This window comes from Sceloporus occidentalis, unplaced genomic scaffold, assembly GCF_023333645.1.
Source record: "Sceloporus occidentalis isolate IW3139 unplaced genomic scaffold, rSceOcc1.0.p SCAF_5, whole genome shotgun sequence".
Taxonomy (NCBI): Eukaryota; Metazoa; Chordata; class Lepidosauria; order Squamata; family Phrynosomatidae; genus Sceloporus; species Sceloporus occidentalis.
Window position 1 is genome coordinate 54,511,031 of NW_028316985.1, and position 13,716 is coordinate 54,524,746.

Consider the following 13,716-nt stretch of genomic DNA (forward strand, 5'->3'; position numbering starts at 1 on the left):
CTGTAACATCTTAAAGACAAACAAATGCATTATAGTGTGAGCTTTCATGAACTATAACTCGGCATAGTATTAAGTATTTTTAAAGTGTGTATACTGGGCACATGCGGTGGAGCTGTGGACAGTGATGTCACAAAGAAAATAATTGTAGAAACTATTGCTGATAATCTCCTGACACTAGGTTTTCATGTGCCTTTTGTTAACACATTGAAATTAACATAGGTACAAAATATATAAACTAAACAACAACAGTTGCTGGAGATGCAAAAAAGAAGGTTCACTGATACATAGGTGGTGGGGCTGCCAAATAATAAAGAAATTCTGGCTGAAAATACATAAATAAAAGAAATGCTTAATATAGAATTGGAATTCAATCCAGAATTATATCTACTATACATAACTGCAATGTCTGGGAAAAGAAAAGGAAAGTAAATATTGGAAAATTATTTTATATTTAATAATGGCATCAAGGATTATAATTGCAAAAAACTGGAAAAAGGAACAAACTCGGAAGACAGAAGGCTTGAAACTAAAAAATTTACAAAATGAAAGAAATGGATAGAATATTGGTAGGGAATAACTGTTAATTACAATGAATAATAGAATTGTAAATGCTTTTATTTTTGTTATAAAATGATACTTAAAAGAAGAGGTTAAGAAAATTAAAAGGAAGATAATCAACCTTGGAAAAGTGAGGAAAGGAGGTCTTCAGTCAAGTTATGCAGACATCAACAAGAGGAAAACACAAGAAAAGTAAAGAACATGTATCTTATATAATTAAAAACTGTAATAAAATAATTATTATTAATAATAGTAATAATAATTTAGCACAGGTACTGTGATTTTTTAAAAAAGCCATCATCCCAATTCAAGTTCCATCTATCACCAATCTTGAACTGGGATAATGGTTTCCTAGCTCACAGAATATATGTTGCTTGCTTCTTTAGTGACAGAATACTTTTGTTATGAGTCGTAACTTTTTGACTGGTGAACAATAACAATATATGGTAGAATTCAAAGATATCGCTGTGTTAGTCTGTAAAATCAGTATATAGAGAGATCTTGTAGCAAAGGTACTACAAGATTTCTCTCTATATTAATAATATATTAATAATATATATAACTCTTTCAGCATTTTCTGCATTCAACCTCTCTCAGATCTCACTATCTACAATCCCATTCTCAACTATTTGTATTGTGTGTTCATATTCCTAAAATTCAGGCCAACACTTTGATGAAGTAAGTATAGTCTATGAAAACTCGTTACACATTTTTTTTTTGTCCTCAAGGCACCACACAATTTTCTTCTTGCTGTTGCTGCAATTAACTGGCATTCATTCACTATACTACAAACTCAAATATAAGACATTTTGAAAATCAATCAAGAAATATTACTTGAAGAATGCAGATACCCCCCACAGATGAGCTGGGGGGCACATTTTGTGCCCCCCCATGACCACAAGGCCAGACTTAAAATTCATGCCGTGGCTGGGAAGTCATGATAGGAGAAATTGGGGACAGGGACAGAGGCTTTTTATACCCTGCTGCCCCCTGCGCCTTCCTCTTTCATTGAGTTGCTCAACCCACGCTTTTGCTGCTCACACAATAAGAGGTATCTTGGCCGCTTTGGGACTAGGTAGGAATTGTTTCCCTTTTCCACATTTTTCCCCCCACCTACCCCAAACTGTTCCAGTCAGATATGGACAATTGGCAAGGGTGATGTGTAAATAAGCTTTCATTACCTGATGGGGAAGAGGGAGATTTTGAGTTCAGTGAGTCACCACTTTGGTGAAAGGGAGGTCTCTGGAACTGCCTCTTTAGGTCTTGGGACTGAGGAGACAGAGGGGCCATTCCCACTGGGCATATAACGCAATGTATATTGCTGCGATTCTGACTCAGATTTTTCCGCGCGTCGTAATCGAATCTGACCCATCATTCCCATTAAAAACGGGTGCAAACAGACCCAGGATTTTTTACCCCTGTTCTCGTTCCCATTGGTATTTTCCCTGTGGTAATTTGAAGCTGGTTATTTTGCTCCCCATTCCCATTGCCCTTCTGGAACCTTTTTTAAAAGTAGCTGTCAATCAAGCGCCTGATGTCACAGCCAATCAGTCGCTTAGGCGCTTTTCCCCTTGGGAAAAGGAGAAGGGAGCCTCTATTCCCCTTAAATCCCTTTGCATCCTAGGCTCTTCTGTGTCTTCCCTGCTTCCCACTCCACCGGGGGAAAGGCTATGTGAATGGGGGAAATGGTGTCGGTAATGCAGGAAAGAGAACAAGTGGGTGACACCCCCAGGCCAGCCCCTTGAGCACTGTTCCTCCCACTCCTAGTTCCCAAATCAGACATCCTTGTCATTCCCATTTGTATGCCGTGAATCAGACTTGGGAGACACAGGAAAAATTGCTGAAAATGCGCTGTTAAATTAAGCCGTTTATCAACCACTGATTCGGGTTTTTTCAGGATAATTCGATCACATGGGAATCAGATTCGAATTCCAATGGGAACGATATCGGAGCAATGTGGATCGAATGTGCGCTCAAATGGGAACGATGCACCCATGATTCGCATCCTGATCCGCGTTATAAGCCAGTGGGAATGGGGCCAGAGAAAGGGGCTTCTCTTGAGGCTGGCCTAAAGGATAAACCCTCTCTTTAAGCCTTGAGGGAAGGACCATCTAGCTGGTCTTCCTGATGCAGGCTGGTTGGGGAATAACCCAGATTTTGTGTTATCCTTGGGGCTCAGGTGTTATCACCCGGGGAAGCTGCAGGGGAGGTCTGAGAAAGGGACCTCCTCCTGCAGCTGCTCCCATGCTAGGCTACTCCCTCTTTAGTTGCAGTTCTCTTAAGACAACAATAAGTAGGTAACTTAATAAAGTTGCTCTTTTCAAACCCATGTTCTGTGTCTGGTCTCTTTTATTTCCTGGGTTGGGTAATAATAAATCCACTAGCTTTTCTTGTTTTATTAGCCTTCCAGTTTATGATGCTACTAACATTTTCTGTTTGACACATGGCACAAACCAACATGAAAGTATCTGCTTAAATCTCTCACTGCAATCAAAAGAATTTAAAATAAAAAACATTTAAGATACAAAAACTGGAATACAGAGGCATATAGAGGAAACCAGAAACCAGCACATTGATTTGAGTAAATATTTCGTATCTTATCTCAGTTCCGATTGAAAGATTAGAAGATTCTGATGTTCAACTTCTTCATCAAGAGAATTGCAGATGAAAGCCCAGATACCAACTGCATCTACAGGAGAATTACTTGAATTTTGTCATCTGATGGCAGGCCTACACTGACCAGAGCATTTTGGGCTGCTCACCGAGTATTCTGGCCCTAAAGCTGCCCCAAATCTTTCCCCTTTGGCAGAAGCCATTTTGCCTGAGATCAAAAACAAGGCGCCCAGTGTCTATCACATGGGTGGGTGCCTCACTGTAACTTGAGAGGGAGTGACTTGTACCAGTGGTGCCACTGCCAGGTGGCACAGCAGGACCCATGTAAACAGCTCCACATTATCACTCCAGAGTGCTCTGGATTTCCCTGGAAATAACAGAAGGTAAATTGTTTTTAAAAGGTTTAAGGGAAGAATAGCCCAGATTCAGTGCCAAACTGACCTTACATCATGAGGACAGTCCACACTCAAATTGGGGTTTTGGCTCTGCATTGTGTAGACTGGGCACAATAAGGAGGGAAGGAGACCAGTTTAAATGGCCCATGTGGACATGCCCTGAGATTCTGAAACTGGCAGTAGCTAATATCTGATACTGCATCACGTTAAACAGGCTTCCAAATAAAGAATATATGAATATTCTTCTCCATCACCATACGCTTTTTGTTAAAGCAAAAAAACCTACAAAATGCTTCACTGGAGTATTGCTTGGCTAGTATTTTGTGCAGAGGTTGTTGAATAATTCTTTTTCTGACTTTAATTTATTCACACGATGACATACCTGTGATATAAATCACACCATTTATAGCACACCAGCCATCTTTGTAAATCTTGAGAGCCTAACCCTTAGTCATAAATCTTTGCTCTTCATGACAACCTTCCTTTAACGTATGCTGCCAACATCTTCCCCACCTTCCTTCAAGCAACACTCATATTTCTCTATAGCTGGTTCTCCCTTTCTCTTATTCTACAGGTTTTTTCTACGCCATCCTCTAGTCACAGTATGATACCTTCCTAGTTGCTACTGCTGCCATTTCCCCTGGTTCTCCTTCCTCTTTCTTGGCTTGACTTTAGTTTGGCTGCAAGAGAGGAAGCTGGTAAATACCTATTACACTTATATAATTTTATTAACTTGTCCTGGGGCTGCATTTGAACTGCCTTTGAGCTACATGTGGATTACAGTATAGTTTGGCTCCTTTCAATCAACAAAGCTAACTCTAGAGGTGATAAGATTTCAGATTGTTTTCTTTCAAAAAGGAGCAGCTCCCAGCCATGTAGCACAACAGAAATTCCAGACCCTTGTTAGAGTTCAGCACTGTTTCAGATAAAAGGAACAAAGATTTCTGTCCTTGCTTATAAGAGGCTAAAACTAAAGGGAAAGTTTTAGAGCTACAGATTGTGGACTGTCACATTTATAGATCAAGATCACCTAGGGACACTAAGGAAAACTTTTGAAGAATGAAGTTGCATGGAAAGAACTGTCTATATTTGATTTTCATTCCTACCCAATCCTGGCAGCAATCCAGTCAGCAAAGCTATTGTGTCACTGACTGGCTTGTAGCCAAGTTCCTAGTTATGTCTCATGTATAATGTGAAAAATCTGGCAGTTGCTGCTATTGTGATGTTATTATCTGAGCCACACTGTCCTTCATGGACTACAAGATAAAAGTAACTGTGCCTATCCCTTGTGGGCTCTGATCAGTCGACTCCTCTGTTGGGGGAGTAAAAATGCAGAGATTATAAGCAGCTGGCCATAGGGGACAGTAGAAACCACTTCGAATTTGGAAAATGCTGTCAACATTTTCTTATTTTCAAGACTAGACAGAATGGTTCTTAAGATGAATACTACTTGCTAAGGCAGAGGAACCATATGGGTTTCTAGGATAACACAACAATTTTGTCCAAACTGCAAAAAGAATGACTGCATCTTAGCAAACTTATTATTTAATTGATCTATGACAAAATTAAAAAGATGAAATAATAAAGGTGTGCAGTGCAATCCTTCAACTTAATTCCCACTGTGCTCAATGGAGTATGTGTCTGTTCCTAGTAAGTGTGTTCAGGACTGTAGCCTTTGAAGAGCTCTACAAGATACTTTAGATGAATAAAAATAAATGAGAGCAGATACAGGAGATTATTTTTAAACATTGGCCAGCACAGTTGCTCCAAATGCCATTCTGTTTGATCCTTAACAGTTACTCCAGAAACCATTCCTGTTTGATTTTAATCAGACACTGTTTATAAAGAAAATTCATGCTGGCAGGATGATGGATCAATACGTATTCGCTATTACTTATTAGAGACCTGTGCATAAGAAGGTCTTCCAGCTCAAAGATTTTTCCATTGCCCTTTCTAACAATTTGATATTTTTATATCACACATCAACAGCTATGTAACTACTTACCACGCAATGCATACCTTTTGCTGAGTAGGGGTAATGCAAAAGAATTCCGCCCATATATGAACTTTCTGTCATGAACAGCATAAATGTACAATCAAAGAGCTAATTTTGTTTTTAGTAGATAAGCAGCAAATAAAATTTAGTTCCAAAAGTACATGTTTTGGAGTATCCTATCTCTGAGTATATATGCATCCTTGCCTACAGGGGAAATATTTAGACTGTAATTCATATCTTTGTACCTCTGAAAGAGAGTTAATATCCAAACAGTAATGGTAGGACAATCAGAGTGGCCCACAACTTGGAAAGGTGACACTTTTTTACATGCTGCTCATGTGTATCTTTTACTTCCTTCCTTTTATCCTACCTTGCTGTTGAAACACTGATTGTCGCAGATAGCCTTTGTGCTTTTGCATAATGCCCATCTTTGATGTAATGAAAATTCACATACAAAACATGGACACCTTAAGTAAGCATGCTGGAATACAGGCAGGAATCATACAACCATGCACAGATATTCTGAGGGCTTCCCCCCAAAACTGACATTAACATTTACATGCACCACTTAACATCACATTTGGCCATGGTACAGTGGGGACTGGGGTTTGTAAGCATTCATGACCTTTTCTCTTTGTCAAAGTTTTTTTTCTTCCTCCTTCTCCCTTTGCCATTTACAGTTCTGAGGAGACTGGTGCAAAAATATAATATATCTATATCTATATATCCTTCCAATTTGAACTGGTCTTTGTTGAATTTCCAGTCAAAATTCCTGGAGTTTCATATCGTGCTTCTCCTCTTGCACAGTTTGGCACTGAGTCTTTGTCAGAAACACTTATTAGTGTGCTAGTGATTTTCTCAACCACTGGAATAATTCTTCTTTATAAAGTGTTTGCCATCGGACATTAGCTTCTACTGTTTCCACAGCTCGGGAGAAAGAGGCAGCAGATCCCTCTTCATAGGTCTTTATAAAGTTCTTTAGCTGGAAATACAATTCAACATGTTAATTTGGACTCAACTGACATGAATACATTCTTCTGATACACATGAACATGTCATATATTGAAAACAGAAACCTAGGTTTGCTACATGGATATTTATTACCAAATGCAATAAGGCAACAGACTGCCTCAATTAGGTGTGATGCAATTGCTTCAAATTGTGCTGGAAGATATTGACGTGCCAATGCCTGATTATATTAACATCACTTCCTCCATCTCTCCTGTAGCTCAGCTGCTTTATGTTGCAGACAGCTGGGCTCTTATCAAGTTTTACTCCTACATAGGAAACTAAATAGGGAAAATTGGAAACACTCCTAATGTAGCTTTTGAAGTTACATTAAGCTAAAACACCCAGACTCCACTCTGAAGAGCTTTAGCTTATCAACTATTATAAAAGATGTGTTCGGTTAGGCTTGAGGAACACATTTAATTCTCTATTGGAAATGGCCTGGTGTTTATGCATGAGTTTCAGGGGCTGCTTGATAGAGTCACAAGCTTTATCAGGAGTAGTAACAGTATTTAGAATTTGGAATAATGTAACAAATACACTCTGTTAAGTACACTTACTTCAAACGAGATTCCCACTGAACTCTGTGGGATCTCAGTATTGATGTCATCATTTCTTTTCCAGCCAAAGGAAGAATTCCCTGATCCTGCCTGCTCACTATAAAGCACAGAATGGCCCCATGTGGCAGTTTAGAGGTTTTTTCAGTATGTCAGGTGGGGAGAGATTTGGGCACTGTAGAAGAAGGAAGTCAGGAGGAATATCAACTCCCACAACTCCACTTTGAAAAGACATCCACAAAGGCAAGATAAACTTGCATGTGTGAAGGTTCCTAACAGACCTCTGGCCCTGATATGCCATGTTTTCCAGTAAAAGATATTGAAGACTACAGAAGGGTGTAGTCCTTGCTGGTTTGGAGTGAGGCAATGTGATATCCAACAACCTTGGAAGATTGTTCAACCCTGCCTTAAATGAAACCAATGCACATTCTGTAAACATACCATTGTGAGGTATTTAAAAGGCAGAGCTGAGTAACATTGCAAGGCTTGTTGCTTTTACACATCAAAGATTTGAGATGTTAAAAAGAAGAAGAATTCAAAATAGCTGCAAGGACTGAGCCTGCATAATATTTACCTCATTTAGTTCGCTCTCTGTATTAAGAAATTCTGTAACTCCACTGATAAGTTTTGAATTCATAAACAATGCTTCTCCATATCTTCAATAGAAGGTCAGAAACATAAACATGGATTAGATTAAGTGACAATTCCTTTGATTATTCAAATATTAATACATTTCTATTACAATACAACAAATTGAAGTTTCTTTCCTGGAAATTCTGCCCCCCCCCCCTCCCAATTCCATCTAATTCAGGTACAATCAGATAAACTGATTATATCTGATCAGTTATATGATCCCTCAATTTTTAAAAATTAGAAGGTTAAAATAAAATTAAATACATTACATTGGTTGGCTGAGGTTGTAAAGTGACTTGCCATTACTCTTTATTCTAAACATAACAGGTATGATTGTAGAATGCCATGTTGTTTGTGTTGTTGTTCTTGCTACATGCCTTCAAATCAAGTCTAACGTAAGCAGACTATATAATGGGCTTTTCTTGCCAAGATTTATTCAGAGGAGATTTGCCACCGCTCTGCTCTGAATATAGCTTACATCACCTGGTGTTCCCTGGCAGTCTCCCTTCCAAGTAATGATAAGGCCTCCTTAGCTTCTAAGTCTAAGATCACACAGTATCTGGTGTCTACAGAGTGTTTAATCTTTATTAAGAATAAGACTCTCATACTTTTATCTATGTAACATTAATAGTAACCCACCTTATACTAAGTCAGATCACTGATCCATTTAGCCTTGTTTGTTATACACTGATTGGCCTGCAGGTATATGAGATTAAATTTGGGGTTTTCTGCATGCAAATCAAGGGCCCTTTATACTGCACTTTTGTTATATCGTAAGTATTTCAGTAACACCATTTTTCAAGTGTAAAAGTGTGAAATCCCAGCAGATCATAATAGAATCCTGGCTCTTGTGGCAGGCACACAGGAATCCAGTCAAACTGTGCTGGAATCTCTGTGCTGCTATCTCCACTTCCCCTTCACACAGTTGAATAAAGAGATTATTACATGCCAAATTCAAGCTGAGATGGTTGCAGGTTGTAATCTTCACCAACAGATCTTATCGCACTGCCCTGTGCCCAGGCAGCAGGCAGTCCGTATCCAACCCAAGCTTCTCCTGAAGCTTTTCAACTCTTTAACTCTTGTCATAACTATAGTCCATTTGTTTATGGCGAACTTCTTTCTCCTCTTTCAGATAGTTTCATTACCATCACTCCCACTAGTACAGGATAAGATTCATTATACCACAATAAAATGTCTGCACAAATAACTAAGCCTCAAATACCAACAAATCCCAAACAACAATCCTTCACTCAGGCACTGAGTCTCCTCTATACCTGGCAAATTCAGCAATCAACATTGCATCACATGATGTGTGTGTGTGTGTGTGTGTGTGTGTACTATTATTATACAGCACTAACATTTATAAGATTAAAGAAACAAATTGCAGTCGGCCCTCAGTATCCATGGGGGATCTGTTCCAACCCCCACCCACCATGGATACAAAAATCCACAGGTGCTCAAGTTCCGTTGTCCCCAATGGTGGAGAGTGCATGTGACTGCACCACCATTAGGGACAATGAGATTCAATGGTAGTGCATGTATGTAGCTGCGCTGCCACTAGGGACAGCCCTCATTGTTCCCAATTGTGCATGCACATGGCTGTACTGCCATTAGGGACAACAGGACTCCTTGTCCCTAAAGGTGGTACAGCCACATGGATGCCCCGCCATTGCATTGTCCCTAATGACAGTGTGGCCACATGTGTGTGTTGCCATTGAGGACAATGTGGGCTTGCCGTCTACAGATACTTGAATCCATGGATAGCAAGTCTGCAGATACTTAGGGCCGACTGTGTTGTGCAGTCACATCTATGAAAGAATAAAGAAATTCACTGCTAACATAGTTATCACAATTTTTATGTGTGGCTAAGTATATATAGCTATGCAAAGAATGAAGTAAACAGAAAGCGATGAAATAAACAGTAAATAAATATGAACTGTGTAAATTTACAACGCTTTATAAATAAAGGTTAATAATAATAATAATAATAACAACATTAAAATTGAATCAAAACATTAATTTCTTTACCTTGCATTCAATATTTTCCATTTTTCTCTAAAAAACTTCCAAGCAAGATCTCTTCCATGTGGATTTCTAGCTACGTGGATTATGACATCAATTGCATCCTGATCCAGAACAACTTCTGAATTGAGAGACAGGTTAAGAAGCCTTGAATAACAGGAAAAGGAAAATATTTAGTTGCCACAAACATACATATCTCAGTATCATGCTGTTTGACATCTTGGGGCTCTCACAATAGGCCAGAGATTACTATATGGTTACTGAAAGAGCTTTCTGTAAGTGCTTGTAAAGTCCAGAAAACTAGCTAGATTTTGAGTCAGAAAAACTGTTACACCCACTGCTGGACTATGTATGACAGATTATTTGGTAAAGAGCTGATAGTGAATTGCTTCATTTTTTATTTCATCTTAAATCCTACCATGAGGCCATGCTATCCGAACATTTAAATGCAAAATAATTTTGAAGTGAAACTGAAACACATGGTTTGAAGGAAATTCTATCAGCACAAATATTTATGTAGCTGCAGTATTCAACAGATAGTTTAGTTAGTCTATAGCAATATGCACCTTTGAGACTGAGAGAAAAGCTTAAACCTTTGCAGACTATAGCAGTAGTAACTTCATTTATATACCCCTTCATACCGCTTAAACAGTCTCTAAGCAGTTTACAACTGTAAGCTATTTAGACTGGGTCTAAATGCAACAGATTGTACTGCAAGATTTCTTTGCTTTCCTGCAGCTGATATTTTTAGAGAGCTGGAAATAAAGAGATCTGAAAATATTACTTCTGTTGTCAGTAAATATGCTTCCATGTGAGAAAACATGTTTATGGAAGAAGAGATACTATTACGATTGATACAATAAGAAAAAAATTGAAGTATCAACTAAATTAGCACACCTGTTTAACAAATTTCTGTCATCACTACATGTTAAAGCTTCTAGCAGTATTTTCTTCTCTGATACTGCTGTAGTAGAGTGGAATTTCATCCAGATGAACTCCCAGACATCCTCATCCATCAGAGAAACTCCTGTGCAGTAGACGATGTCTCTTACATTTAATGGTATTCTTTAAAAAGATATATTTTTAAAAAATCATCATCACATTAATCATAATCATAATCATTTCCAAAAACATGTAACATTATGTTTCTTTGTCTTTTTCTTGGAGGTGACAGAAATGGACCTGGGTCAACCAGTATGGTGTTTAGGAATTCTATTTTTAAAAAAATCATTTAAAAATGGCTACAAGCATGGACTCAGTGTGGAAGGGACCTTTAGCCCTATTATTTGTCTCTGAAGAAACTTTCTTCTCCACTTTATTAGTTGGAAAATAAAAACGTATGGATATTTTCTGTAGTTTGTCTTTCTGTGGCTAAATGATTGCTTTGGGTAAAGAAGGGAGTATATCACACAGGGCTTTTTGGAGCTCAGATCCGGGGTGACTGCGGGTCCACAATGCTAATTCACGTTATAATGTGAATGTGTTATCAGATGAGAATTTTTTTTATGGGCGTTCCTTCCGTGGCGCTTCCGCAGTGATTCCAAAGTGATCCCTCATTTTGGTAAAATTGGGGGGAAAAGTGAATTCACAGAATTTGCTTTCAAGCACACTTCAATTTCACTTTGAATTGGTCTGGTGTGGAAGATCACTCCGATGTCACCCCCCTTGGCTCCTGCGTCCTTGCTCCTTCATCCCCCCTCCTCCTTCATGCCATCTCGTCCTCTCTGCCACCCTGCGACCTATCCCATCATCCCCTGCCTTCTCCTGCATCCGAATCCTGGCCACAGTGACCTCCTGCAACCTATCCCATCATCCCTTGCCTTCTCCTGCATCCGAATCCTGGCCCCAGTGACCCCCTATGACCTATCCCATCATCCCCTGCCTTCACCTACATCCGAATCCTGGCTTTAGTGACCCCCTGTGACCTATCCCATCATCCTCTGACTTCTCCTTCAGTCTGATGAAGGATGACAGCTAAGGAGGGGGCAGGGAAGGAGGACAACGTCCAGAGCCCCACTGAGCATGCGCAAGGGTCCCAATTCAAATAGTTGAATCTGCATGGTATGCACCGATGTGGTAACACAATTTGCACTCTCTCTGCTTTGCATGAATCCACATCACGAGACCTGCCTGGGATTTGATTCCCCCTCAATTCAGAAGGGCAACTAGGTGTGATAAAACATTCACGTTATGACGTGAATTCGCATAGTTGAACCAGGAGTCACCCTGGATCTAGCTCCAAAAAGCCCCATGTGATATACTCCAAGGAGGGTGACAAAAAAGGGACTAGGGCTATTGCAGTGTTAGATATTCTGTATTAGCAGAACTCTAAACTTCATTGTCTCCCATCCTAAGGACTGTCAGGGAAAACTGAATCAGCCCACAAATGGCTAACAAGGTTATGTGGTCTTAAGACTTAAGGTCCACCCATTTTTCCTTTCTCTTCCTCGAAGACCAGCACAGAAGAAAGAAGCTCTGGCACTGTGTCAGAGAACCGTCTAATTAAAAATATTGTATGTACAGTGCTGTGTAAATTTACAGCGCTATATAAAGCTTAATAATAATAACAATAATAATAATAATAATAATGATGATGATGATGATGATGATGTGGTGGGGTCATCCTTGCCACTGTTTGAACCAGATTAGGTGTTACAAGTATTTTTTCATGGAGCTTCAACTTAAAAGGAACCAAACAGCATAGTTTATTACATTAATTATTACATCTCCCAGGCAGGAAAAAATGAAATGCACAAATATTGGGTGGGTGACACCTGGCTTGAAATCAGTATGTGTGAAAAGGATCTAGGGGGTCTTAGTAGACCAAGTGAAACATGAGTTAACAGCGTGATGTGGTGGTCAAAAAAGCCAATGCAATTCTGGGCCACATCAGATGCAGTGTCCAAATTAAGGGAAGCAGTAGGGCCATTCTATTTGGCTGTGGTCAGACCACACCTGGTCTGGGTACTACAGTTTAAGAAGGATATCATCAAGGTGGAATGTGTCCAGAGAAGGCTGACCAATATGATGAACAGTTTGGAAACCAAGCCTTATGAGGAACAACTTAGGGAGCTGGACATATTTAGCTTGGATAAGACTGAGAGGTGACAAGGTAGTTATCTAAACTGGTAAAGGGGTGTCATGTAGCAGATGGAGCAAACTTGTTTTCTGCAGGTCCAGAGACTAGAACCAGTGGATTCAAATTACAAGAAAAGAAATTCTATCTAAATATTAGGATAAATTTTACTGCAAGAGTTGATCAGCAGTGGAATGGAATGCCTTGGTGGATGGTGGATTCTCCATTTTTCTGAGGCTTTGAAACGGGTTGGCTGAGCATCTTTCAAGAATATTTTAGCTGTGTATTCCTGCATGGCAGAGGTTGAGCTACAGGGCCCTTGAAGCCCCTTCCAATTCTAAGATTCTGTGAAATCTATGTGTGTCACTTTTCCTCCAAGGATCTCTGACTGTAATAGTTATCTTTAATATGTTTGTAAGAGTTCCATTTTAGATAACACTCTAGGTGTGAAAAACTCATTTTTATAAATGTAATGAAATAGTTAAGTAGAGATTATGAACAACCAAATGCATTCCAGTGTTGACTCTCCAGTTTTGTGCAACATTTCTGACTTATGGCTACCCTAAGGTGAACCTATCATCAGGTTTTCTTGGCAGAATTCATTCAGAGGGAGTATGTCTTTGCCTTCATCTGAAGCTGAGAGAATGTGACTTGCCCAGGGACACCTAGTAGGTTTCCATGGTTGAGTGGAGCTTCAAATCCTGGTGTCCTAGTCCAACACTCAAACCACTATCCTAGTCCAATACAGTCAGCCCTTCCCTTACACAGGAATCCATTCCAGATCCCACACACACATAAGGGAAATACTGCATATGCTTGATCCCCATTGAAAACAATGGGGCTTGTGCACGCGGTGAG

General features: G+C 39.5%; 1 protein-coding gene across 1 annotated transcript in view; it reads right to left on the reverse strand.

Annotated features, from left to right (window-relative positions):
• Nucleotides 1-709: 709 nt before the first annotated feature.
• The window catches only part of LOC149312169 (thyrotropin-releasing hormone-degrading ectoenzyme-like), a 298,564-nt gene continuing 285,557 nt past the window's right edge, over nt 710-13,716 (reverse strand). Inside the window, exons 17-20 of the mRNA XM_089524096.1 lie at nt 10,680-10,847; nt 9,789-9,929; nt 7,702-7,783; nt 710-6,544 (exon numbers count right to left, since the gene is read on the reverse strand). Coding sequence (XP_089380222.1) covers nt 6,401-6,544; nt 7,702-7,783; nt 9,789-9,929; nt 10,680-10,847 — 535 coding nt within the window. The 3' untranslated portion in view covers nt 710-6,400. The remainder of the gene's footprint in view (nt 6,545-7,701; nt 7,784-9,788; nt 9,930-10,679; nt 10,848-13,716) is intronic.